Consider the following 25256-nt stretch of genomic DNA (forward strand, 5'->3'; position numbering starts at 1 on the left):
AATTTTTATCAGTATCTTAATTTTTTTGTTCTCTTTTCTTCCCTCTTCTGTCTAAACCGTTATAGCTTCTTTTTTCCTCTTTTCTCCACCTCTTCCTGCTTTCTTCCTATCTCTTCTTTCTCCTTTTATTTCCAAACAAAAAAAATCAAATGGGGTGGCGCAACAGTCCGTTGTGAACCAGGGCCTAGTGACTTACAACTCTCAACCATTCCTGTGTGCGAGTACTTTTGTCAGGAATAGAAGGGACCTACAATTTTAGGCCGAATCCGAACGACTAATTTGAGAAAGCACTTTTTCATGACAAGAATTACTCTTGAAGGATTTGTCAATTCCTCGCAAGAGGCAGTACCCGCGAAAATTATTTTTTTTTTTTAATTAAGGTGGCACAGCCAGGGATTGAACCCAAGACCCCTTGCATGACAGTCCAACGCACTAACCATCATGTCACGGGTACTATAATTTCCAAACAATCATTAAATTTTATTATAAATATTGTATAATTTTTGCCTACAACTTTATCTTTCTTTTCTCTTCTTTTTTTATTTCACTGCTTTCATTGTTAAACTTAATAGGTTATCACTAGTTTATAAGATATTATATCTTAATGTGTATAGCCATATCGAAATAAATAAATAAAAAAATAGTGATTTAAACTTCTAAACTAAGTCTCAACTTGAACGAAGTGCTGTATCCAATGGCGGATCCACGGGGGGTCATAGGGGTCATGACCCCCCCCTGGGAGATAATTTGTTTGCTTTTTCATAGGAATTCCCTTCAATTCAAAACTAATCGTATTGCGCTAATGGATATGACCCCCATTATATTTTGAATTATTTATTTTTTGTATATGAAAACAACATTTGTATTTTACTTCCTTAAACTTTGTTCCTAAAAGTACTACTTTTGACTGAAGATTGGACCAAAAACATAATATAAATCGGATATTCGGCCCTATTCCAAAAACCCTGCACAAATTCATCAACTTTTGACCAATTGACGATCCATGGGGGGGTCATATGAGCCAAAAAGCTTATACAGTTAAGTTGTATAAGTAAAGATTTCATTTAAAGATTTACTAGTAATTCAATGACATTCACCAAAAAGTGGTTTGTTGCCAAAAACAACTCAAATTTTTATTTTCGGTCCAATTTGAACTTGAAAAAACTTTAGTCATGCTTTAAATTATTTTCATAAAATTTGTTTCTAAGAAAAAGAGCAAATATTCAGGTTCTTAAGATGAAACCTTGAATAAGAGGTCATCAATTGTTGCCTTTGAATTCCTTAAACTAGCCTTCAGTTTTATTATTACATTTTTTTGGCACACATAAATAGTGATTATTGAAGTGATTTTAACTGTGACATATAGGAACTAATAGCAAGTTTTGCATTAGTAAACAATTTCAAACTAGAGTTTTTAATCAAATATGACATCACGACGGTAGAGAAGTCGAAAAAAGTGAGTACCTCTATTCCTTTTCTGTCTGTCCTGGCCCCTACAGTCCAAACAATTGTTCTGATTGAAATTAAGATTTTCAGCTGATTAGTGTAGGGAGTTTTATAATTTTTTATAATACAAGAAATAACATCAGTCCCCGCACAAATTTTTTGGTTCAAACATATTTTATTTTCTTAAACTTTCTCAAAATTGTGTGTTCTTAATTTGGCTTCTTTTTACAAGAAAAACATATTTCCGTATTGCTCCAGAAGGCTACACCTCAAAAAAAATTTTATTTTGTTTTTAAGTTTTCTCAAGAACTAATGGAACGATTTCAAAATTCTTCTCTTTCTGTGCAAGCTCTTTTCAATAATCAAACTGATGATCATTTTTTATGATCAAAAATGTATTTTTTTTATTTTTAATAAAATACTATTTTTTTTGCAAAACTCGATATCTCAGAAAGGAGACAACATTTTTTACGAAATTTGAATGTAAAATGTTCATATATTTATAAACTCTTTATTTAGTGCTTATACCAAAAATATTTTTAAGACAAAATTTAAAATGATTTTCGAAAAAAAAATAGATTAATCTAGATTTTTTGACAAATAAAATGGCATTTAAATTTTTGAGAAGATCTTATTTTGGAGGTACATTTTTAAATCTTAAAATATAGGCAATAGTTTTTAACAGACTTTTTGGAAGAAATAAATTCTTGCGACCCAGTCGTGCATTTCATTTCTTTCAAAATTGGTTTTCTGTTGAATACAAAACATCTTAAAAAATTAAATAAATCTATTTTTGAAGTAAATTTGCTTTGGATGGTCTAGAACTGAGATTTAAACATGAATTTCAATAATACAAATGTCCCAAAAAATCAAGTGACACTTTTGTTAAACTAATGGCTAAGTGAAAACTAATAAACGTTTCATATCTATTGATATAAAAGTTTTGAAACGTGTAATTTGTGAATTTGTGTTTTTCTTTCCAAATTATTTGTTTACTTACCTTACTTTGTTTTAATTTATTTTGTTTGGATAAATTATGTTCTTAAATACAACTATTTCCTTAAATTCAAGAACCAAACCTTTATGTCTCTACAATTTTTAAGTTTTGTTGACGCTTTTATAAGATCCAAATACGAGTAAGCAGATTGATAACGATAGTAATAAGAGACTCCCGGAAATTGAGTTCGAAAAAACTACTTCAAAAAAAGCCCGACATTTTTACATATCAGATCCTCTCTCATTTTCTGGATTTTTAAAGTTTTGCAGCGTTCTTCGCATTAATAGAAATGAAAACAAGAAAAGTGTGTTTTGTTTTTGGAAAAAAGCAACGTTTCAAAAAAATTTTCTACATTTCTGCGCGAAGTGCACCAAAAACCATCTAAGCTATTGTATTTTAGCTCCCAAATATTGCATATTTAGACAACTGCTCGAATCTTGGAATGCTTTCATATGAGTCATCCAAATTAAATAGTTAGACCATAATTTGCTGGACAACAGTGTTCTAAATAATTTGATAACTAAAATTGTCATTTTAGCAGTTATTAAATTTTGTTAGCATCCTTTACAAAACATTAGATACCATTTTTAAGCGGTGAGTAAAAACTCATTTAAGTGTCTGAACCCCCCCTGATGAAAAGTCATTCGAAAGCTAGAATCACTGAATCACATATAGACAAAAATGAGGCAAATATAGAAGATGGGATCAGTTAAACAGTTTCACGGTTCTAACAATATTGTAACTTTTAAGTCATTACCAGGTTTATAAAAGAATGCAATCTTTTGGGAAAGCAATTTATATAAATCATTTTTTGAATTTAATTTAAAGATTGCATTCATTGATTTTAGCTAATTTAAATGTTAAAATTTGACCTTGAAAACGCTGTATTCATTTTATCTAAAGTCATTTGACTGCAATCATTTGAGGCTTCATGCATTCCAATGCAGTGGTGCCAAAAGTAATAATATAGTATTGAACTCTTTTTAGGTTAGCATTTTAATTGAAAATTACATTGGTAGTAACTTATTACGTCATCCGTAAGAAATCTATTCGATTTTGGCAGGACTTTCTCTTTTAACGTATTTTTCCAAATGATTTCATCTCTTGGTTAAAGTGTATAATATATGTTTTTAAGGTGTTTTCAATTTAAGTTAAAGGCAAATTGTAATGCTGCAATTATTTTCAAAGAATAGATATTTCGATACCAAAATTTGTTGGTGGTTTTATTGACTGGTAAGCCATTTTGTCACCACTGGGTAAGACGTCAATAGAAGGTTTTGAGTATTGAACACTCTCGGTTACTCGTCGTACTCAAAAAAAAAAAAAAAAAAAACAAAAATAAGGTGTTACCGTTTTTATAGTTTTCATAGTAAGTACCTAAATTTATCCGCATACCGAAAATATTAATTTCATACTTCTATCTATTCAAATTTTTAGCTAAATCTGTTTTACTTCCAAGAAGTTGGAAAGAAAAGAAGATTTTATTACAATAATTGCCTTATACTTCATCCCTAAACTACTTAGGGTTGATAATGACTTTCACAGGTAGTCAATCAATCAATCAGGCACTAGGATTAGATCAATGGGTACATAAGCCAAATGCAAATGTAAATAATCCTTCAGATAACTTAGAGCCATGACGCATTGAAGAACTTGCACATTGAATAATATTGAAGAATTGAATTTTTGTCAAAAATTTGATAATATTGAACATATAAAATTTGAATACTTAAGTGTAATAAAATGGTTCCAGAATATGCTGAATTTGTTGTTATTCATATGATTTTTGCGTAAGTTTTATAAATTTTGTGTTCTAAACAAATTAATTTTGCATAATATTAATTGTTTGCTTCTTTTATTTGTTCAACAATTTAATAAAGAACCAGGGATAAGCCTTTAATGATGACTCGAAGGCGTGATCGACCAAGCAGTACATTGTCACAAGTAAAAGATTGGGTAAGTTGATTGAATTCTTTATGTCATTCACTCACGAACGAATCGCCATATCCACTAAATTATTTATGAACTTTGTTATTAATGTATCAATTAAATTTGCATTTATTAATTGAAGATTTTTTAACCTTAGTATAGGCGATCTTTCTCAAAAGAAGTAAATGCCCTCAATCAGACAGATTGCCCAATACGATTAAGCATACGAGAATGGAGAATATTTTCTGGTGACAAAAAACTTTTCACCGTGGACGATTTACATTTCGAACAAATTTTCATAATACTCGGTGTGGATGCATGGCATTGGATATTTTTTAAGAAGGACAGAACTCACATTCGATTGGAAGGTAGTGCTGTAATTCCTTTTTCATATTGTGGTTGTTGCATTTTTAATCAATATCCACGTATTTTGGAAGCTATCAAATCTACACGGAATACAAAAGCTCAAAAAAAGTGAAAAACAAAAATAGATTGATTAAATATGTAGTTATTAAGTAATTTTAAGTGAGATTTTTTATCGAAAATAAATTTCAAGTTTTAGTTAAGTCAAATGCAAGCAAACATTATGTGTCTTTGTTTTTAATTTTTGTTTCGTTTAAAAACGACAAAGTGGCAATACTTTTCTTTCTGTAAAAATCTGTTTGAAACTTCTACAATGTTTCTAGGTAAGTTCGATTAAGAAATTTTTAATTATTGGTCAGTTTATATTTTTAATGATTCTAAGAATTTTCTCACAGATAGATTGACAGATCAGGAGGGATGTTGGTTATATTTCGGAGAATACGGAAATCTCTAAGATCTAGGAAATATATTGTTGCAAAATAAAAATGGGTTTCCTTGAAAAAGTCATCATAAAATTATCGAAGATTGCAAAGACAATGTCATTATAAACGTTGTTATAGGGGCTAAGCTGATTTTTAATAAATGAAATCCAAAATAGACGAATAAGGTTATAGTCAATTTTATTGCTAAAAAGCTGTCAAATATAAAATCTGCCATTTACCATCAAATATGAAATTTATGACACTTACTTAAACGACTGCTATGTCAACTTTTCTCAGTTTCCTTTTTTTAACCCATAAAGTTTATGACATTCCGAAAAAAACGTGAACATAGAGAATAATATCACAAAACACCAACATTTATACTTTTATTTAGAACGGTCAATTTGACAACTAAACATATGACAACACTTTTGACAATATCATTTCGAACGAAATAATAAATAAATTAGGTGACGCAACATTACGTTGAGAACTAGAGCCATGTGACTTACACCTCTCAACCATTCCTGTGTGCGTTTAATGTTGTCAGGGATGGAGGTGACCTTAAGTTTTAAGCAGAATACGAACGGTTTATTTGAGAAAGCACTTTTCATGACAAGAATTACTCTCGGAATATTTGTTAATTCCTCGCAAGAAGGAAAGGAAACAGCAACCGATAATGCCACCATCGTGTAAACTGTAAATTATTGTAAATGTAATGGTGATTCATTAATGACATTATCTACACACGGCTACTTTTTTTTATAATTAGCAAACACTAAAAGGATTTTTTATACCTTTAATATGCCAAAGACACAGTGTGAGCATTAGGAAAAGAGGGAAGGGTTGGATAGGAGATGTCGGTGTACATTGGTTTTAAATTTCTGAACATTGCAATGACAGGGAAAGATAGAGCGTGGCAAGCCGTCCCACATTCACGTAGTACTGCTAAAAAAGAATCTCTGTACTTCATAGTACGGCCGAAGTTGGGCTCAAGGGTAAACTGATGGGCATTCCTAGAAGCGCGGGTATTACGGGTTGTTTAAGGGGAGGAATGCAACTGGCTATTTCACTAGAGCATAGTCCGTTTAAATAACGGTAAAAAAGGGTGAGGCGAGTTGATGATGTTAATGTCACCAATCATTTTAAAAGCTCTTTTTTGAAAACTGTTCAAGAGGCTTAAATACTCGTAAGTTACTGGGGCACCAGCCCAGAGATGAGAGTTATATTCAAGTTTCGGACGAATATAGGTTTTGTAGATTGTAGCCAGATCAGACGGAGAGAAAAATTTCTTGCAACGTCTCAAAAAACCTATAGACATCTTGCGGCATTTTTGGCAACATAGCGTATGTGATCGCTCCACACAAGTTGGTTGCTGATACACTTTCCGAGGATGTAAAGATTTTCCGTTTCGTAGATGCAAGTGTCACTTATAGATAGTGGCAAAGACGGTTTATCTAGCTTTAACGATACAAGACAGCATTGCGTTTTCGAAGCATTAAATTCCACACGATTTTTTATTCCCCATTGTACAATGCTGTGTAGGTCGGAATTTAATGACCTAATCATATTTTGCCGTTGCAGTTCCACATCCGAAGAGGAGGGTTGTGAGTCTGGAAACGAATATGAAAAGCTAAGAGTGCTATCGTCAGCGAAACAATGTATTGGAATAAAAGTAGCAGACAGGAGATCATCTATAAAAATGAGGAAGAGCGGGGCACACCAGCGTTTATTTTATGAGTTTCAGACTTGAATCCGTCCAAAACAACTTGTATTGAACGGTTTGAAAGAAAATTTCTAATCCAACGAAGAAGAGATTCGTCGATACCGAAAGCACGGATTTTCAATAAAAGAGCAAGATGCCAGACTTTATCAAATGCCTTTGAAATATTAAGTGCAATAATCTTACTTTCCCCAAAACGATGTAAAAGATCTGTTCCACTGTTCGGTGAGATGAACTATGAGATCACCAGTGGACCTATTGCTACGAAAGTCGTATTGCCGGTCATTAAGAAGCTTCCGTTCCTCAAGATATTTCTTAAGCTGATAATTAATCAGCGTTTCCATGACCTAAGAAAGAAGGGACGTTAGTGCTATCGGTCGGTAATTTGTGGAAGAAGAAGATTCGCCTTTTTTTGGAATTGGCTGAACAAATGCAGTTTTCCAACTACTCGGAACGAGCCCAGAAGAATAGGATAGATGGAACTCTCGCCACAGTTCGAGTACGAAAAAAGATTGGTCCCATAGAATCATTTACGCGTTCAAGAACTGGGGGAGTCATGACACTATTTGGTAAGGTGGAATTTTCGGCTAACTGCCTTGCAAATAAGTTGGATTTATCAATAGAGCTAACTAAAGGAGTGTCATTGACAACAAGTGTAGGAACCGAGGAAGAGGAAGAATTCCTCATGTTTTTTACAAATGACCAAAAATTCTTACTGCCTTTGGGACATTGCAGTATTTTTCGCCTGTGGTCAAAAGTTGTGCCTCTCGGCTGGAATTTATTTAAAACAGCTACTGCAGACACTTGACAGAAATCATTTTTAAAACTTATTATAGAGCCTTATCTTTATAAAATAAAATTGTACGCGTTTTGTTTATTCTTCAAAACTACACGTCTAAAAAAATAACTTTTTATTTATATAAGTCAAATTTAAAGCCACTTTCCAGATTAAAAATAATGAGACGTTTTATAATTGTTTCATTCAAATTTGCTGCAGTTTTTTTTGCCGATGAATGTTTTGTAACTCACTATGTTTTCTAGTTTTAAAAAATATGTTAAATATTTGAAGTACATACTTATGTCTGAATTTAGGTTCATGTTAGGTCTAACAAACAGTATCTACTTTTAAAAACTTTTATATTTCTGTAATACTTTTGTTTATGATATCATTTTTTTATAAATAAATGTATATATTTTATTTTTAAATTAAATACTAAAAATACTATTATAAATTGCTATTGTGAATTAACATAATTTGTAGCCCAATATGACATTAATGTCAATTATAAATTTAGTACACAAAAGTCAAATGCTTCATTATTAACCTTGATTGAAAAAAGGTCATTTTTTCTTTCTCATATTCATTTTGTTCGTCAGAGAATATACATGTTATTAAGAATTAACAATAAATATTTATAACGTTAATTTAATCTTTTCTTTTATTTGGAATTTTGAAATATAATACCGGCATAGTCAAAATCAACTTTTCTACAAATAACGAAAACAAACACATTTTTTGAGTTGAATAACAAATGAACTTGGGCTGTTTATTATTTATCTTAACCACATTAACGGTCATCTTTTTTTATTTAACAATCTTATAATTGTTTTAGAAATTTAACAAATAAAACTGCACAATATCCGAGGAAGTGCCGCTCTGAAGGATATTCCGTTTAAGATTAAAGTCCACATCACGAATGGGTTTAGCACGACTTAGAACTTTTCCATCTAGAACACTATCGACATTTCTTTCAACAATTCTAGAATTGTCAAGGACCAAGTTAGAATTGTCATTTTTATACGGGATATCAATGACTAATGGTAATGCATTTGCAGTTAAAATTACAGGCACCGCCAAAACAAAGAATAATTTATATGAGAATATCATTATTTTGTTTTGATGCAAAAATTGATGTTAAAATGTTATGAATTCCAAATGGCAACTGAAAACCTTTAATTTTATCATACCGTTTTTATGTGTGACTTGATCGCAGACAGCGCTAAAAAAATGTTATTTTTGAACAAAATATTATAGGTTGATACCTGCTTTTGTCTTATATTCAGTCTAATGAGATCACTTCAATCAATAATGAAGTGTAGAACTAAATTTAAGCACGTGATATTGTATACAATGTCATACAATATAATGTTTAAAGTATAATAAAAGCCAAATTGAATGCAAATATTATAATTTTTTTTAATGCACGATTGGGTCGCACATACTTTTACTAATGTTGCAATATACACGCCGCCGCTTCAACTGAATAGACACACAAATTGTTTAGGGTATGTTGTTCACTTTTTCCTAACATTGAGCTTTAATGTATCCTTTGATGATGCTTACCGTTTGCTTTTGATGTTGAGAAAATAAATCATAAAGAATAATTCAAAAAGTACCGCTATTTATTTTCTTGCTCTCTTGTAAAGAATTCCATATAGAAAAATGCAGTCATTCAGCGCGAAATAATGGACGATTCTGGTATCTGCATATCAAAAAGAACTGTTACCCGTCGTTTGGTTGAAGTTGGACTTCATGGACGGATTTCACGTAAGAAACCAATGGTCACAAATGTTCAAAGACAGCGGCGCATCCAGTTTGCCAAGAGACATGCAGATTGGACGGTGAATCGATGGAAATTTGTGTTGTGGAGCCATGAGACGAAGATAAATCGCATTGGTCCTGACAGCAGAAAGTACGTCCGACGCCCAAAATGTAAGGAACTTGACCCAAAGTACATTTCACCGGTAGTCAAACATGGCGGTGGTTCAATCTGCGTTTTGGGATGTTTCTCTTGGAACGGCGAGGAACCCATTCATCGTATTGACGGAATTCTTAAGAAAAATAAATACGTTGAGATACTGGAGAACATAATTTTACAGTGGGCTGAAGAAAATATGCCGGTCATTTGGTCTTTTAAACAAGACAATGATCCGAAGCATACTAGCCATCGTCAAGTCCGGATTTATATCCTATGGAGCATCTATGGGATGGAGTCAAAAATTATACTTTATTCGAAAGTGTAAAAGTAGCCTGGTATGCGAATCCAATTAAAAGATGCCAAGACCTAATCCAATCAATGCAAAGACGATGTGCAGCAGTTTTGAAGCAGAGTCGATTTCCGACAAAATATTAACCTTTTTAAATCACAAAACAAAAACCGAATTTTTTGTTTGACATTTTTCTAAGTTTCTAATTAATTGGCTCAGCCAAATCAGAAGTTTAAATATGCAAATATTTTTAAAACAATATGTCCCTGTGATAATTTGAAAAATAAGCTTATATTTGCCAAAAGTATTCCAAATTTTATTATCATAATAAATAAAAGTCAATATTTGAAGAATTGAATGAAGAAATCTTTGTTTTTATTTGAACACGAAACCGTTTTTAATTACCTGTCAATGGCTGTATATGACAGTATTTTAAAGAATTTATTTATTTATTTATACAGACTAACATAGTAATCTTAAATTGCTAAGTTAGTACAAAATTTAGAGAGCACAAGCTGCATAGGCTTTCGGCTCGCTGATAAAGATTTATAATTTAAAGTTAAGTTTTAAAATTAATTTTTGAATAGTTTCTAGGTTTTGTACATTTATATTTTTAAGTAGTTCGTAAATGTTAACATTTTTGTTAGATAAAAGTCGGTTTATGTGGGCTAGTAGGTGTGCCATGTCCATTGTTACTGTGCAAGTAGAGCAGATCGGTGGGTTTACTTATTTTTAGAAGATTTTGGTGAGTTAAAGATGTGTGGCCTAAACGAAGACGAACGAAATTTGTGATAGTTTCCTTGGGTACAGTAGCTGGGAATATGGGTTTGGTTTTGCTAATATTGATTTTAGAGTAGTGGTGGGTATATGTCGACCATCTTTGCCTCTGGATTGTCTCGATTTTATTTCTGATGGTTCTTATAAGATCCGACTCATCGAATGCATTGAATAAGAAGGAGGGGGATTTGTTGGCAGAAGTCGCAGCTTTGTCAGCGTATTCGTTACCCATGATGCCGATGTGGGCAGGGATCCACATAATTTTTGCTTTGTTTGCTGTCTTGATAACAATATCCCTAAGAATTGTGATTGATGGGGAGCTGTTATTCAAGTTCATGATAGCATGGATGACCGAGAGGCTGTCTGTACATACCACCCAGTGTCCTTTGGTGTTGCTTGCATATTTTAAAGCTTCGTAGACAGCTAGAGCTTCTGCGGTAAAAACTGATGAGTATTCAGGGAGGAGACCTATCCTGAGTAGTTTGCCATTTTGTGATGTTACAGCAAAGCCTGTGTGGTGCTCTGTTTTAGAACCGTCAGAGAATATGAATTTCCAATTCCTGCTTATGAGTTCATTTTCTATGGTGTCGAATACTTTTCGGTAAACGATTTTTGTTGTATAGTCTTTAGAGTAATTGGCCAATGACAACTCAAAAGATTCTGGTCTGCACATCCAGGGAGGGTATGATGATGTTCGAATAATGGAGGTTTTAGTGGGCAAGTTAAAGGTTGATATGTGGTTCCATATACATGAAATTGCTGATGGGATTCTTTTTTGGCGTGTGGATCGAAGGGCTGAATTAGCATCTTTGTTTATAACGGATCTGGAGGGGAACAAGAGCTTTGTAGCTGATTTTAAAATCGTTTCCTCATATCTCTCATTAAGTGAAGGCAACCCGGATTCAGCTAATATGTTTTTGATTGGTGTGGTTTGGAATGCGTTGATGGTATGTAGGTTTTATTATGTTGAGTGTTGATTTAGGACAGCTTCCGTAAATGTTGAGCCCATAGTCTATTTTATTTAATATGTATTAACATTTTTGTAAGGTAACAAAGTGTATTTATGTGAATTTTACATTTTTTTGAGGATAGATATTTGATAATGTTAAGCCTTGCAGCAAGTGTTTTTTTTAGTTTTATACAATGATCGGTCCATTTAAATTTATTGTTAAAAGTTAATCCCAATATACTTAAATTATTAACAGCTTGTAATTCTACTTCGTTAATACTTAATTTTAAGTTAGGGCAAGATTTTTTCCTACATATATGAAATGTTTTACACTTCTGTAATGCATTGTTGGCACCGGAATAAGTGGACCAATCTGAAATATCTTTTAATACTTGCATAAAAATCACATTAAATCACAAAACAAAAACCGAATTTTTTGTTTGACATTTTTCTAAGTTTCTAAATAATTGGCTCACCCAAATCAGAAGTTTAAATATGCAAATATTTTTAAAACAATATGTCCCTGTGATAATTTGAAAAATAAGCTTATATTTGCAAAAAAATATTCCAAATTTTATGATCATAAAAAATAAAAGTCAATATTTGAAGAATTGAATGAAGAAATCTTTGTTTTTATTTGAACACGAAACCGTTTTTAATTACCTGTCAATGGCTGTATATGACAGTATTTTAAAGAATTTATTTTAATAAATTAAACAAAAATTTGTTCTTGATTTGTTATTTTAATATTTTAACAGTGTTCTATATATCTCCCGCTTATATACCACATCCTTATATTCTATATTCTATAGAAATTATTTATATGACAAAAAAACGTGTGTCGGGTCAGCTAGTTACCATATATATGTATGTACATCCGAATTGCGACAATCATTTGATAGTTGACGAATATTTTCTCGCACTATCAGATCTTTTTATAAGACATAATATTCTACGACCAAAGAATTTGCCAGCACAAATAGTGCAGAGTTAGTAGTTACGAGGGTCGTTTGAAAAGTCCGTGCAAAGTCAGACAGATGGCACTACTGGTGCATATCGAGGTTATTTACAGTTAGTAGCATGTCTTGAAAGAATACACACCAAGTTTTAGCCAGGTCGGTATATTGGTTTGTGTTTGACATTTTTGAATTGAGGAAGTCGAAAAAATGAACGAAAAAGAATTTCGTGTTGATTAAACATTACTTTATGAAAGGCAAAACTCCTCAGGAGACTAAACAGAAGCTTGATAAACATTATGGTGACTGCGCACCTTCTAGTAGAACAGTTTACAAGTGGTTTCAAAATTTTCGGAGTGGCCATATGACCACAACAGAAGCTAAACGTTCTGGACGCCCTGTTGAGGTTACAACTCCAGAAATCATTAATAAAATCCATGATATGGTGATGAATGACAGAAGAGTGAACGTGAGTGCTGTGGGTATCTCGAGTAACGGGAACAGAATATTTTGCATCATGTTGATTGGAAATGACAAAGCTATCCGCAAGAGATCGTTTGCAGCAAAATCCGCAGGGCTTTAAGCGTCGTTTCATCACTGTGGATGAAACATGGATACATTACTACACTCCTGAGACCAAAGAGCAATCTTAACGATGGGTTGTTAAAGGGGAATCAATTCAAACGAGGTGGTGATTGCAGAAACCAATGGATACTTTACAGACTTGGACAAATCCTATTATTCGGAAGGGATCAACAAACTAGAGCAGCGTTGGACGAAGTGTATAAGCCTGAAAGGAGACTACGTTGAAAAATAAAAAAGGTTTATCCAAAAAAATTAAGCAGTTTTTATTTTCGCACGGACTTTTCAAACGACCCTCTTAGCTAAAAATAAAATGGACTACAATTACATAACACTATACAAATATAAAACACAAACGTAGAAAATACTAAAACAAAAAATTTAAATTATAAACAAATTAAAACAACCTTTATTCTGAAATTCTAAAAACCAAAACATTAGAAACGTAATATAGTTTTCTTTACTAACGATCGAATTGTTATATGCTCAGTGAAATAGAGTTTCACTAAATTTGTAAAATGAAAAGGCTTATATCATGGTTTGGTCAACACATTCAAACTACATACGGAAATCCAGCAAATTGTGTGAGAAAATATTCGACACTATGAACTACTCTGCAGACGGTTACTGTACATATTCCATGCATAGATGGAGCACTGTGATTTTGGGTTCCTTTTGAAGCCAATGTATTGTACATAAAAATTGTTTCAAGAGACTTAAACACTTAGTCCTTTGGCTGTTGAATTGTATTTTATTTCCAATTTTAATCGAAAAAAACTAAATTTCTCTTTACCGAAAAGATTTTTCAATATTTTTAAAATAAGTTAAAAATGTTAATGTTTAGGGAAACAAAAAGAAACGCAATTGCTTTCTGGCTTTCAGCTTAATAGTGTTGATATCATGAGGAAGTTGGTCAAAAACCTTAGAATAATAAGTATGAATACAGTCGATTTCTTGATCGAGTTTTAAGGTATTTGACCACATAGTAAATTTTTTGAAAAATTTCTAATCTTTAAAATTGGGTTTATTGAAAAATTAGACTCGATTGAATTCTAACTCATTTCTAAAGCAAGTTCTCAAGTGTTAGAACTCGTGACGTTACGAGGAAGACACGAGTTTCACAGGCTGAATATTTGAGAAAATCGAAATGAAATTGATTGAAAATTAATTAAAATTATTTAGTGAAGTCAAACTAATGACATAATTGTTTACCGGAAAATCGAGCTTTACAAACATTCCATAATTTTACTACCGGGTGCTATGAAAGTAATAAGTATTATTATTATTATATTTTATTAACTAGTAATTAAAATTACAAGCTTAGCTGCAAAGACTATTGGCTCTGCTTGTTATTAAAATTTGTATAAATTTAAGTTAAGAAATTTATTTACATTTTCGATATTTAGGCTGGAGGGGTTTTTTTAATACGTCATAGATCGATATATTTTTGAAGATTGATGAAAGAGCAGGTTTCGATGATTGACAGTTTTCGAGGAGGTGACTTAAACTCATGGTTGAATTGCAAGTGGAGCATATCGGTGTATTGTTTTTGTTAAGAAGGTGTTTGTGAGTTGCTGAGGAGTGACCAAGTCTTAAGCGGATGTAGTTAGAGATTTTTTGTTTTGATACGTTTGTAGGCTATTGAGGGTAGGTTTTATGTTCGTTAAATTTTCTATATTGGTGGTGGTATAGGCTCCATTCGATTTCTTGTTTTCTTCTTAAGGTGTTCAGCATTTGGGTTTCCAGGTCTTTTTTGGTGTATATATTGATTTTATACATTGGTGATTTGTTGGTAGAGGTTGCTACTTTATCAGCTTCTTCGTTTCCACGTAAATTATAATGTCCTGGAGTCCACAACAGTTTTATTTTATTCGGCTTCATTATTATCTTGTTCCTTATCGCGAAAATAAGATCTGAATCGTTGTTTGGATTTTTAACTTTTTTCAGGACTGATATGCTATCAGAGCATATTACGAACTTATCGTTGAAATTTCTTATTGATTTGGCTGCTTGCAGAATAACAAAGGCTACTGCGGTGAAAATAGAAGCATATTCGGGGAGGATGCCAATATTGAGGATTTGGCCATCTTAAAATGTGACTGTAAACGATGTATTATCTTTTGATTTGGATCCCTCAGTGAATATACATTTCCAGCCTTTAGTTTTAAGTTCTGATGAGATACTTGAGAACAGTGATGGGTATACTGCATTGCTTCTATTTGTTTTACTGTAGTAAGCAAGGCTCAATACAAATGAATCGGCTTTTATATTCCATGGAGGATATGATAAAGTTGAGTTTTTTGGAGTTTTTGTTGTTATATCCGTTTCTCGAGCTTTGTCGATACGTTTCTTGCACTTCTTCTTCATGGCTTGATGAATGTCTTTATCGATAACTGAATTTGTGGAGAAGACCAATTTAACAACTAAGTTCGAGATGATTTGTTGGAAACGTTGCTCAACAGAGGGAAGACCTGCTTCCGCAAGAATATTTGTGAGTGGTGTTGTAGGAACGGCGTTGATGCTCCTTCTGCTGCTGCTTGGTGGTAGCTTGGTTATATTATTCTTAGAGTTGTTGTTTTTGGGGAACTGCCACAAATGTAAATTCCGTAATCGATTTTACTTAATATTAACATTTTGGTAATATATGAGATAGCGTTAATGTGAACATGGTTTTACTAATAGATAAATAATTAAATATGTTGAGTCTCACAACTAGGCTTTTTTTTTAAATTTAAACAATGTTCTTTCCGTCTATATTTATTATTAAATACTAATCCTAGGATATTCAATTTGTACATTATTTATACTTAATATAATTTTGAAGACAATGTATTTTTTTTGTACAGATAGGTAGCAATTTCCAATTTTGTAATGAAAGTCTAGCTCCTGAAGCAAACGACCTATTAAGAATATCATTAACAACATTATCAAAAAGGTTCTTACATTTTTTTAAATCGTTACTTTTACTTAAAATATAAATGTCATCTGCATAAATACAACTATCTAAAAGTTTATAATTATTTATTATAGTCGAAATATCGTCGAAGGCGATAATAAATAGAATTACAGATAATGGGGATCCCTGGGGGATACAGGGTTTTCATTTTTTTTACGCAGTGAAGTTAGGTTAGGGTTGCACCATGGAACATTTGGTTTTGAGGAGGTGTTATTTGATGAAGCTGTTTGGGGTATTGAGGCGTTAGCGGCAATTCTGATTGCCTTTTGAATTAAGGCTCACACGTCAACACTAGAGGCACTATCTTTCAAATGTCCGTCCAATTACTGGCATATGCTGATGACATTTACATAATCGGAAGAACTCAGCGTGATGTCAATGGGGCTTTTGTCAGTATTGAGGCAGAGGCGGCAAAAATGGGTTTAACGGTTAATGAGGGCAAAACAAAGTACATGCTGTCGTCTAGAAAGGACATACAACACCGACGTCTTGGTCAAAACATCACAATCGACAGACGTAACTTTGAGGTAGTCAAGGACTTCGTCTACTTAGGCTCCGCTGTAAACGCAGAAAACAACACCAGCGCTGAGATCAAACGCAGAATAACTCTTGCTAACCGCTCTTTCTTTGGGCTAAGGAAGCAATTGAGTGGTGAAGTCCTCTCTCGAGGGACCAAAGCGTTGCAATATAAGACCCTTATCATCCCCGTTATGCTAGACGGTGCAGAAGCATGGACCATGACAAAAGCGGATGAAAGCACCTTGGGTCGCTTCGAAAGAAAAGTTCTTCGTGTGATCTACGGTCCCGTATGCATCGAATGGGAGTGGGAGAAGATGGAACGACGAGTTGTACGTGCTGTGAAGCGACGTAGACTTAGCCAGAAGGGTAAAAATCCAACGACTAAGATGGCTGGGTCACGTAGAGCGCATGGAAACCAATGCTCCGGCCCGGAGAGTCTTCGAATCCGCACCCACAGGGGACCGAGCTAGATGGAGAAGTTTGTTGGGTGAGGCCCTAGTTCACACAGGACTGTAGCAGCACCTTAAGTAAAGTAAGTAAGTTTTGAAATAAGGCAGCTTCTTTTTGGTGTTGGATGTTGAGGGATTGTCTGATAAATATTCATCGATAATTTTTCTAATTGATTCACAATTTGCAGAGTTTGTTTTGAATTTGGGGATTTGTGGAGGGATTGTTGATATAATGCCTTGGTTTGTGAATGAGAGGATGGGGAAGTGGTCACTATTGCAAAGATCGTTTACGGTTTTCCAGGAGGAACAACATGTTATGTCAATATGTGTTAATGTGTTGTGTGTAGATAGATGTGTTGGGGAACCACCGTTGAGAAGAGTGAGATTATCATAAAGTAAAAAATCTTCGAAAGTTTGTGCTCTATTGTTTGTTTGAGATGATCCCCAAAGCGTATTCCTCGTATTAATATCTCCTCCAAGGATAACGAGAGAATGTGTTCGTTTAATTATATTGTCAAGGTAGTTTTTAGTGAAAGTTTGGTGTGGGTGGATATATAACCTGATGTATATTATTTTGGTTTGAAGCTCAATATATACAGCAATAGTTAGTATATCAGAGTTTATCGGCCGGAATGTGTGTGCAATGTTTTTGTTTATCAAAAGACCTATGATTAAAGTTAATTGGCCAGAGCATTTCTTGTAACGTTATTATATCCGGTTTATGGTCCTTTATTAGAATACTTTGTTCATCTAAGTTATTCAAAAAACCTTTTATATTCCATTGTTGAATATTTAAAACCTTGTAATTTTGGTTAACTTCAATACACGAACTTTTTCTTCTTGTAGAAGAAAGTGTGTGATTCGTTGTTATTGAATTATTTCTTTTGGTCCATTGAATAGTTTTTGTTAAATTTTTATTTGTAACAGTTTTGTCGACTGTTGAGGTAGGTTGTGTTAAAATTGTAGTTGGCGGATGTAGGCTGATGTTGGCATTATGTCCGCTTGTAGAAATAAAATTATTTTATAAATACGAGATTTAAGCCCTTAAAGCTCAATCATATATTTACACCGAGTTCAAAGGCAATTATATTAATTCTTTAAAGGTCAACATTTCAAAGCTAAACTGAGAGTTACTTAAGGTGGCGCTACAGTCCGGGGCGGAACTGGGCCTCAACCAACAAGCGTCTCCAGCCAGCTCGGTCCCTAGCTAGCTGTGTCCAGTTTCCTCCTCTCCCACCTGGGTGCGCCACCTGAGTCGCGTTCTTCCTCTACTGCGCCGTCCCTCGGAATTGGATTAGAAGACCTTCCGGGCTGGAGCGATGATGTCCATCCGCTCTACATGACCTAGCCATCTAAGCCGTTGGACTTTAATTCTGCTAACTAGGTCAGTGTCCCTGTACAACCCGTACAGTTCTTCGTTATATCTTCTCCTCCATTCTCCATCTATGCGTACGGGACCGAAAATCACCCGAAGAATTTTTCTCTCGAAGCATCCTAAGACGCTCTCATCTTTCTTTGACAGGATCCAGGCCTCAGTGCCATAAATGAGAACCGGGATGATGAGTGTCTTATAGATGGTGATTTTACATGCTCGAGAGAGGACTTTACTTCTCAATTGCCTTCTAAGTCCAAAGAAGCAGCGATTTGCAAGAGTTATTCTTCGTTCGATTTCAGCGCTGAGAGTTATTGGATCAAATTTTGAATTGTAGTAGGGCGAATATTGATATAACAACTGTTAAATGTCTCTAAATTAAAAGTGCTACATACTTATTTTAAGTAAAATTATGAGTAGGATTATCCAATAAGGGTTAATATTGTGATATTATTATGGTTGTACCTCAGAATTTAAAACAGCGGGCTTCCGGTCCTTCGAGAGTATCATGCGGTATAATTTTGAAGGTAAAACATCTTTCACTTATGGTCATAAAAACCCGTCAAATATGGAAAAGTACCTATTTTAAACGCCTCTACCCCACCAAATATTGAGACAAAAAAACTTCCTACACTTTGGTATTCCATCAAAATTTGCCATTGGCTTTTAGGCTATGAAGTCTAGTCCTAGTTTCAAGACAAATATTTCAGCGGGCTAGGCTATACACATAAGTTCTTTCTATATGTATATACAATTTATAGGAACTCAATCTAGATTGTTTTGTGATTTAATGAATAAAACATTTTCCTCAATTTTTCCCTAAAATCAAACACGTTGCGTATAGTTAGGATTGATCTAGAAGCAGCTTGATACTTATCTTTACATATGTACATATATTAAGTCCTTAGAGTTCTGTAATATAATTATTAATGCGTTTTGATCCTTTAATCATTCTCTTACAGATTTCAACAGTAACAAACAAACGCAATGCCAAAAAGAAAACAGGATCAAAAATCCACTGAAAGGGCCAAAAAACAAAAACATCCACTTAAACAATGTAATCCAACGCCAACTAAAACGGCTCCAAAACCAGTCTGTTATGGTCCAAAAGGAAAAAAACGAACAGCTACAGTAGATGAGGTTTACGAATCCAAATCATCGTCACCAAAAAAGCAACGAGAGATAAACAATCCTGAATTGGTTAAATTCGCTAGGAGTGTTGTCGGCAAAGAAGGAACAACCGCATTTAAAAAATTCTTGAATCTCCTCAACAATGGCCATCAAGTTGAAATTATCAAAAAAAACAATGTCAATTTAGCGAGTATGTCAAGTATTCTTGATAAATCTAGAATAAACGCTCCGAAGTCATTTAATGACTTATACAATCTTTGGTTTGACAAACATGGTAATAAGACAAGATATTTGATTACTTTGGAAGAAAATAAAATCAATTTATCTAATGTCACGAGTATTTTGAGTGGTGCTGGTGTAAATGCGGCAAGAGCTTTTAGAGAGCTGTATGAATTATGGTTCGATGATGGAGGCAACAAAACGCTATATTTGAGAATTCTTGAAAAGGAGGGTCTGCACATATCGAATATGTCGAGTATTTTAAGCAAATCGGGGCTCAATGCTAAAAGGTCTTTTGTAGATCTATACGATTTGTGGTTCGATGAGGATGGAAACAAAACCAAATATTTGAAGACCCTTGAAAGGGAGGGAGTAAATCTGGCGAATTTGTCAAGTATCTTAAGTGGAGCCGGACCCAATGCCGCTAAGTCTTTTCATGAGCTCTATCGTTTGTGGTTTGACGAAGTCGATGGAAGCAAGACAAAATATTTGAAAACTCTCGAAAGCGCAGGTATCAATGTGAGCAATGTTTCGGGAATCTTAAGTCGTGCCAAAAACTACGCAGCCAAAGCTTTTCGAGATCTCTATGAGCTTTGGTTCGATGAGGATGGCAAAAGAACGAAATATTTGAAAGCTCTAGAAAAAGAAGGAATTACTCTTGCTACAATGTCGAGTATTTTGGGAGGAGCAGGACCGAATGCACGGAAAGCTTTTAAAGATTTGTATGATCTTTGGTTTGATGCAGAGGGAAATAAGACCAGATATTTGAGAAACCTAGAAGAGAAGGGAATAAATTTGAAAAACGTGTCAAGTATGTTACATAGAGCAGGCTTAAATGCCGCAAAATCTTTTAAGGAATTATACGATCTTTGGTTCGATGAAAATGACAACAAAACTAAATATTTGGAGGCTCTTGAAAATGAGGGAATCAATCTAACAAATGTTTCGAGTATTTTGCATGGAGTAGGTACAGGTACGGCGAAAGCTTTCCTGGAACTATATAGCTTATGGTTCGATGAAGAAGGAAATAAATCGAAATATCTCATCACCTTGCATAAAGAAGGAGTTAACCTTGGCGTCATGTCGAGTATTTTAAATGGAGCTAGTTCCAACACTGCAAAAACTTTCAAAAGCTTATTCGAACTTTGGTTTGACGATCAAGGAAACAAAAGTAAATATTTGAAAACCCTCGAAAAGAATTCTGTGTCCCTTACGAATTTATCCAGTATTTTATCAAAATCTGGTTTAAACGCTTCAAAAGCTTTTAAGGATCTGTATGGTATTTTGTTTGATGAAAAAGGAAACAAAACACAATGCCTGATAAATTTGGAAAAAGAAGGAATGCATTTAGCTAATGTATCGATTATTTTACATGGAGCTGGTTCGAATGCCAATAAAGCTTTTATGGACTTATATGGGATTTTTTTTGAAAAAGACGGCAGTAAAACACGATATTTAAGAACTCTAGAAAATGACGGAATCAATCTAACAAACGTCTCAAGTATACTCACTGGAGCTGCATCAAATGCCCCCAAAGCCTTAAAAGATCTTTATGGTGCCTTCTTCGATGAACAAGGCAACAGAAGTCCGTATTTAAAACACTTCCTTATTGCGAAGGATGGTGAGCAAGCTTTTACCATGCACAATTTGTCTGGAATTTTAAGTGGATCAGGAGCTAAAGCCAAAGAGGCTTTCGAAGAACTGCACAATGCTTTCTTTGATGGTAAAGGCAACCAAACAAAAATGTTAAAGGATTTCTTAAGTCATGACTTTAAGCCAAGCAACTTGTCGAGCATCTTATGTACAACAGGAACTCGTGCTGTCAGCTTTATTAAACATTTTCATAAAATTTGTTTTAATGGCGATGGAAATAAAACCAAACTGCTTAATGATTTTCAACAAAGTGGATTCCGAACAGTGGACTTGTGCAATATACTAACTGGGGCAGCTGATGCGCTGGAAAAATTCCACAAATTTTGTTTCATCGACGAAACAAAAGACTATTTAAAGCATTTCTTAAATGATAAAACTGGCTTCACAATAAGTCAATTGTGCAAAATTTTGTGTGGATCAGAAGGAAATTGTTGTACAGCTTTGAAGGATTTTCATAAAATATGCTTTAATGCAGAAGATGGAACGAGGAATCAGGTGTTGGATGATTTTAAGTGTGCTCACTTCACTGCAAGTGATTTAGCTGAAATACTATCGTTGGCAGGAAATAATGCAGCAATAATCTTAAGAGATTTCCATAAGTCTTGTTTTAGCATTAGGAAAAATCGCCTTCAACATTTTTTAGCTGTGGATGAGATCTTCGAACCGCAAAATTTGTGTAAATTACTTTCTGGAAATGGAACACGGACCTGTTGTGTATTTGAACAATTACACGAAACATGCTTTGAAAAAAGTGGAAGAAAATCAAAATACCTGACAAAATTAATCGATGAGAATTCTCACACCAAAGTAATAAATGAATTGTATAAACAATTCACAATTGATCATAAAATCTAGAACTAAATATATTTTTTATACAATTTTAGCCCACCAGACTAACTATAAAACATTATACAAACATAGCTCTTTTTGAACTTATGCCAGTGCCTTACGACTTAGCTTTAAAATTCCACCCTAAGTAAAATAACTTACTGTATAATTTTTATTTTCACTATAGAATAAGTAAAATATTTTTTTATTGAATTATATACAAACTCTTAAAGAATGCATTCCTGTTTTTTATTTTATTTTAAGTTATGTGTTAAATTTTTCTTAACAAAGTTCTATTTTGAATATAAGAATAAATTAATTTAATCTTTTGAATAAAATTTGGACAATAAGATTTTGTTTAAGTTTATTCTAATATTTCTTACCTTTAATCTTATATATTAAGATATTAGTATTCTGATTTAACAAATGACTTTCATATTTTTAAGATTTCTGTATACTGCATTTCTTGAGCTTAAAAGCTTTTTGTTTTGAAGGCTGTGCAGTAGGAATGTTTACAATGTTATTGATGCTAAGTCGGTTAAATCGGTTGTTATTTAATCTTTTTGGTTAAATAAAAGGAATCAACCAAAGACAAATATAAGTGATCCCTACTTAAATGAGCTTTAGATACCCATTTGTTTGGATATAAATTCCATCGTAATCGGAACCTTTCACGAATCCCAAGAAACTTATGAAATTCGTTCGTAATTCAAAATTGTATGAGATTTTCCACTGCGAACGTGGAAACTCATTGAATTCCGACCTGCACAACACTATATGTACAATGCGGAAGACGCTACCGAGATGTACTTAGTGCTTAGAAAACCTAATGTTGTTTTGTATCGTTAATGCGAAAGATACACCTTCTTCTTATAATTATACATGGGTGTCACTTGCATCAATGAAACTGAACATCTAAATACTCTTGGTATGCGCATCCATCCAACCGCCTCTTGTGGAACGATCACATATGTACCTGATGTCGCTGAAAATGAGTAAAATAATATTTTTTCAAAAACTTTCAAGGCAAATTCAGAAACTATATTTCGACACCAGCCTTTCCCAATCCATATTTGGGAACTGCTTACTAGAACAATCAAAACATCCAGCTAGCTGTCATGTGCATCGAAGTAATAAAATCAATGGAATGATACAATCCTGAAACAGTTTCACTCGATCTTCAATTTACATTTCATTGCACTTCCTTATGTCGAGTATTTTTCCAACTGCTTGGAAAGAAGCTAAAATTATACCCATTCCAAAAAACCAGAATGATTTTAGACCTATTGCCATTCTATCATTTCTCTCTAAGGTGATGGAAAAGATAATGAACTCCCAAATACGAAAATATCTAAACAACAAACATTTGCTATGTGTAAATCAGTCTGGTTTACGTCCCAAGCACAGCTGTACAACAGCTCTCATAAATGTTGTTGAAAATATAAGGCAAACTGTTGACTCTGATGATGTTGTTTTTCTCGTTCTTTTAGACTTTTCTAAGGCATTTGACACGGTCAACCATAATGTCCTTTGTCGTAAGTTTAACTTCTCTTTTCCTTCGACAATGTTAATTAAGTCATACCTGGATTGCAGATCTCAGGCAGTTGTGGCAAAAGGTAGTGTGTCTAAACTGCTCATGTTGGACAGAGGAGTCCCACAAGGTTCAATACTTGGCCCACTATTATTTTCAATGTATATAAATGACTTGCCTGCTTGCTTGCAAAAGAGTCAAGTGGATATGTACGCTGACGATGTTCAGATACGAAAAGCTTTTCCCTGGGTTTGGTTAAAAATGCAGCAGTTGAGGTTAATGAGGATTTATCCATGGTTCATAATTGGTCTCAGGAAAAAGGATTTTGCATAAACCCATTTAAGTCTAAATGCTTGGTGATTTCAAGAAAGTTAATCGACACATATGACTTCCCCAAAATATACTTAAATAATTGAATTTGCCCATTCAGCAAGAAACTTAGGAATTACGTTTACCAAAACACTTTCTTGGAATCACAATATTCGACTAACAATTGGTAGGGTTTACGGAGGGCTTCGTATGCTGTGGACTAATCATTAAATAACAAGAATCATATTAGCCAAAACACTTCTGATTCCTATTATGCTCTACGGCTGTGAAATTTTCAATAATTGTGATTATGAGCACAAGCGTAAGCTTAATGTTGCATATAACAGCATAGCTAGGTATATCTTCGGTTTAAGAAAGTACGATCACGTTTCTCAATTTTCCAAATCAATATATGGCGTTACTCTTGAAAATCTTTTTAAACTTAGAACGTTAAACCTGCTACACAATGTTTAGCAAACTCATCAACCACCTTACCTTCATAATAAGATATGTCATTCGCATTCTCTTAGAACTTTAAATATTCGGCCTTTACGTTACGCTTTCTTAATATCTGAGCGCCAGTTTTTTATAAATGCGATACGTCTGTGGAATTCTCTTCCCAGATCAATAAGGATGATATGCAGTACTGAGTTGTTCGGGATTAAACTCAAGAAGTACTTGGAACATTAACATAGTGATAATTTTCTTTTTCTTCCTTTTTTTCTCTTTCTATAACTTATATCCTTTTTCTCTCTCATTACCTACCTACTCAATTTAAGTCATTAAAATTAATTTTATTTCCAAATAATTAAGTATTATTGTAACTTTTCTTTAATAATTTAATTATCTTTGTTTGAATTAATTTTGTTAGCTTTTTTTTTGTAATTTAAAACACATCATGTAAATTAAATAATTAAGTTTATACTGCCTTAGAAGATATTGTATCTTATTGTATAAATCTATGCGAATAAATATATGAATATGAATTCAGTAAATCTGTTCACCTTGTTGTAAATCTGTTTTGAGCTCGATTTTCTTGTGACTTTTGAAGCCATCAATTCATATTATGAAAAATGCCCCCGAACCGTTTTCAAATCGTAATCTGACTTCTTAGCTTATCACTTAATGCTTTTAAATAAAAATAAAAAAAAAATCTC

At 33.4% G+C, this 25256-nt stretch overlaps 1 protein-coding gene across 1 annotated transcript; it reads left to right on the forward strand.

Moving 5' to 3' along the window:
* The first annotated feature begins 4153 nt into the window (after positions 1-4153).
* Positions 4154-4954, forward strand: LOC129952817 (uncharacterized). The gene is made up of 3 exons (XM_056065662.1): positions 4154-4233; positions 4324-4399; positions 4530-4954. The coding sequence occupies exons 1-3, from the start codon at positions 4187-4189 to the stop codon at positions 4848-4850; spliced, it is 444 nt and encodes a 147-aa protein (XP_055921637.1). The 5' UTR covers positions 4154-4186; the 3' UTR covers positions 4851-4954.
* Positions 4955-25256: the final 20302 nt, after the last annotated feature.

Source organism: Eupeodes corollae, chromosome 3 (assembly GCF_945859685.1).
Source record: "Eupeodes corollae chromosome 3, idEupCoro1.1, whole genome shotgun sequence".
Classification (NCBI taxonomy): domain Eukaryota; kingdom Metazoa; phylum Arthropoda; class Insecta; order Diptera; family Syrphidae; genus Eupeodes; species Eupeodes corollae.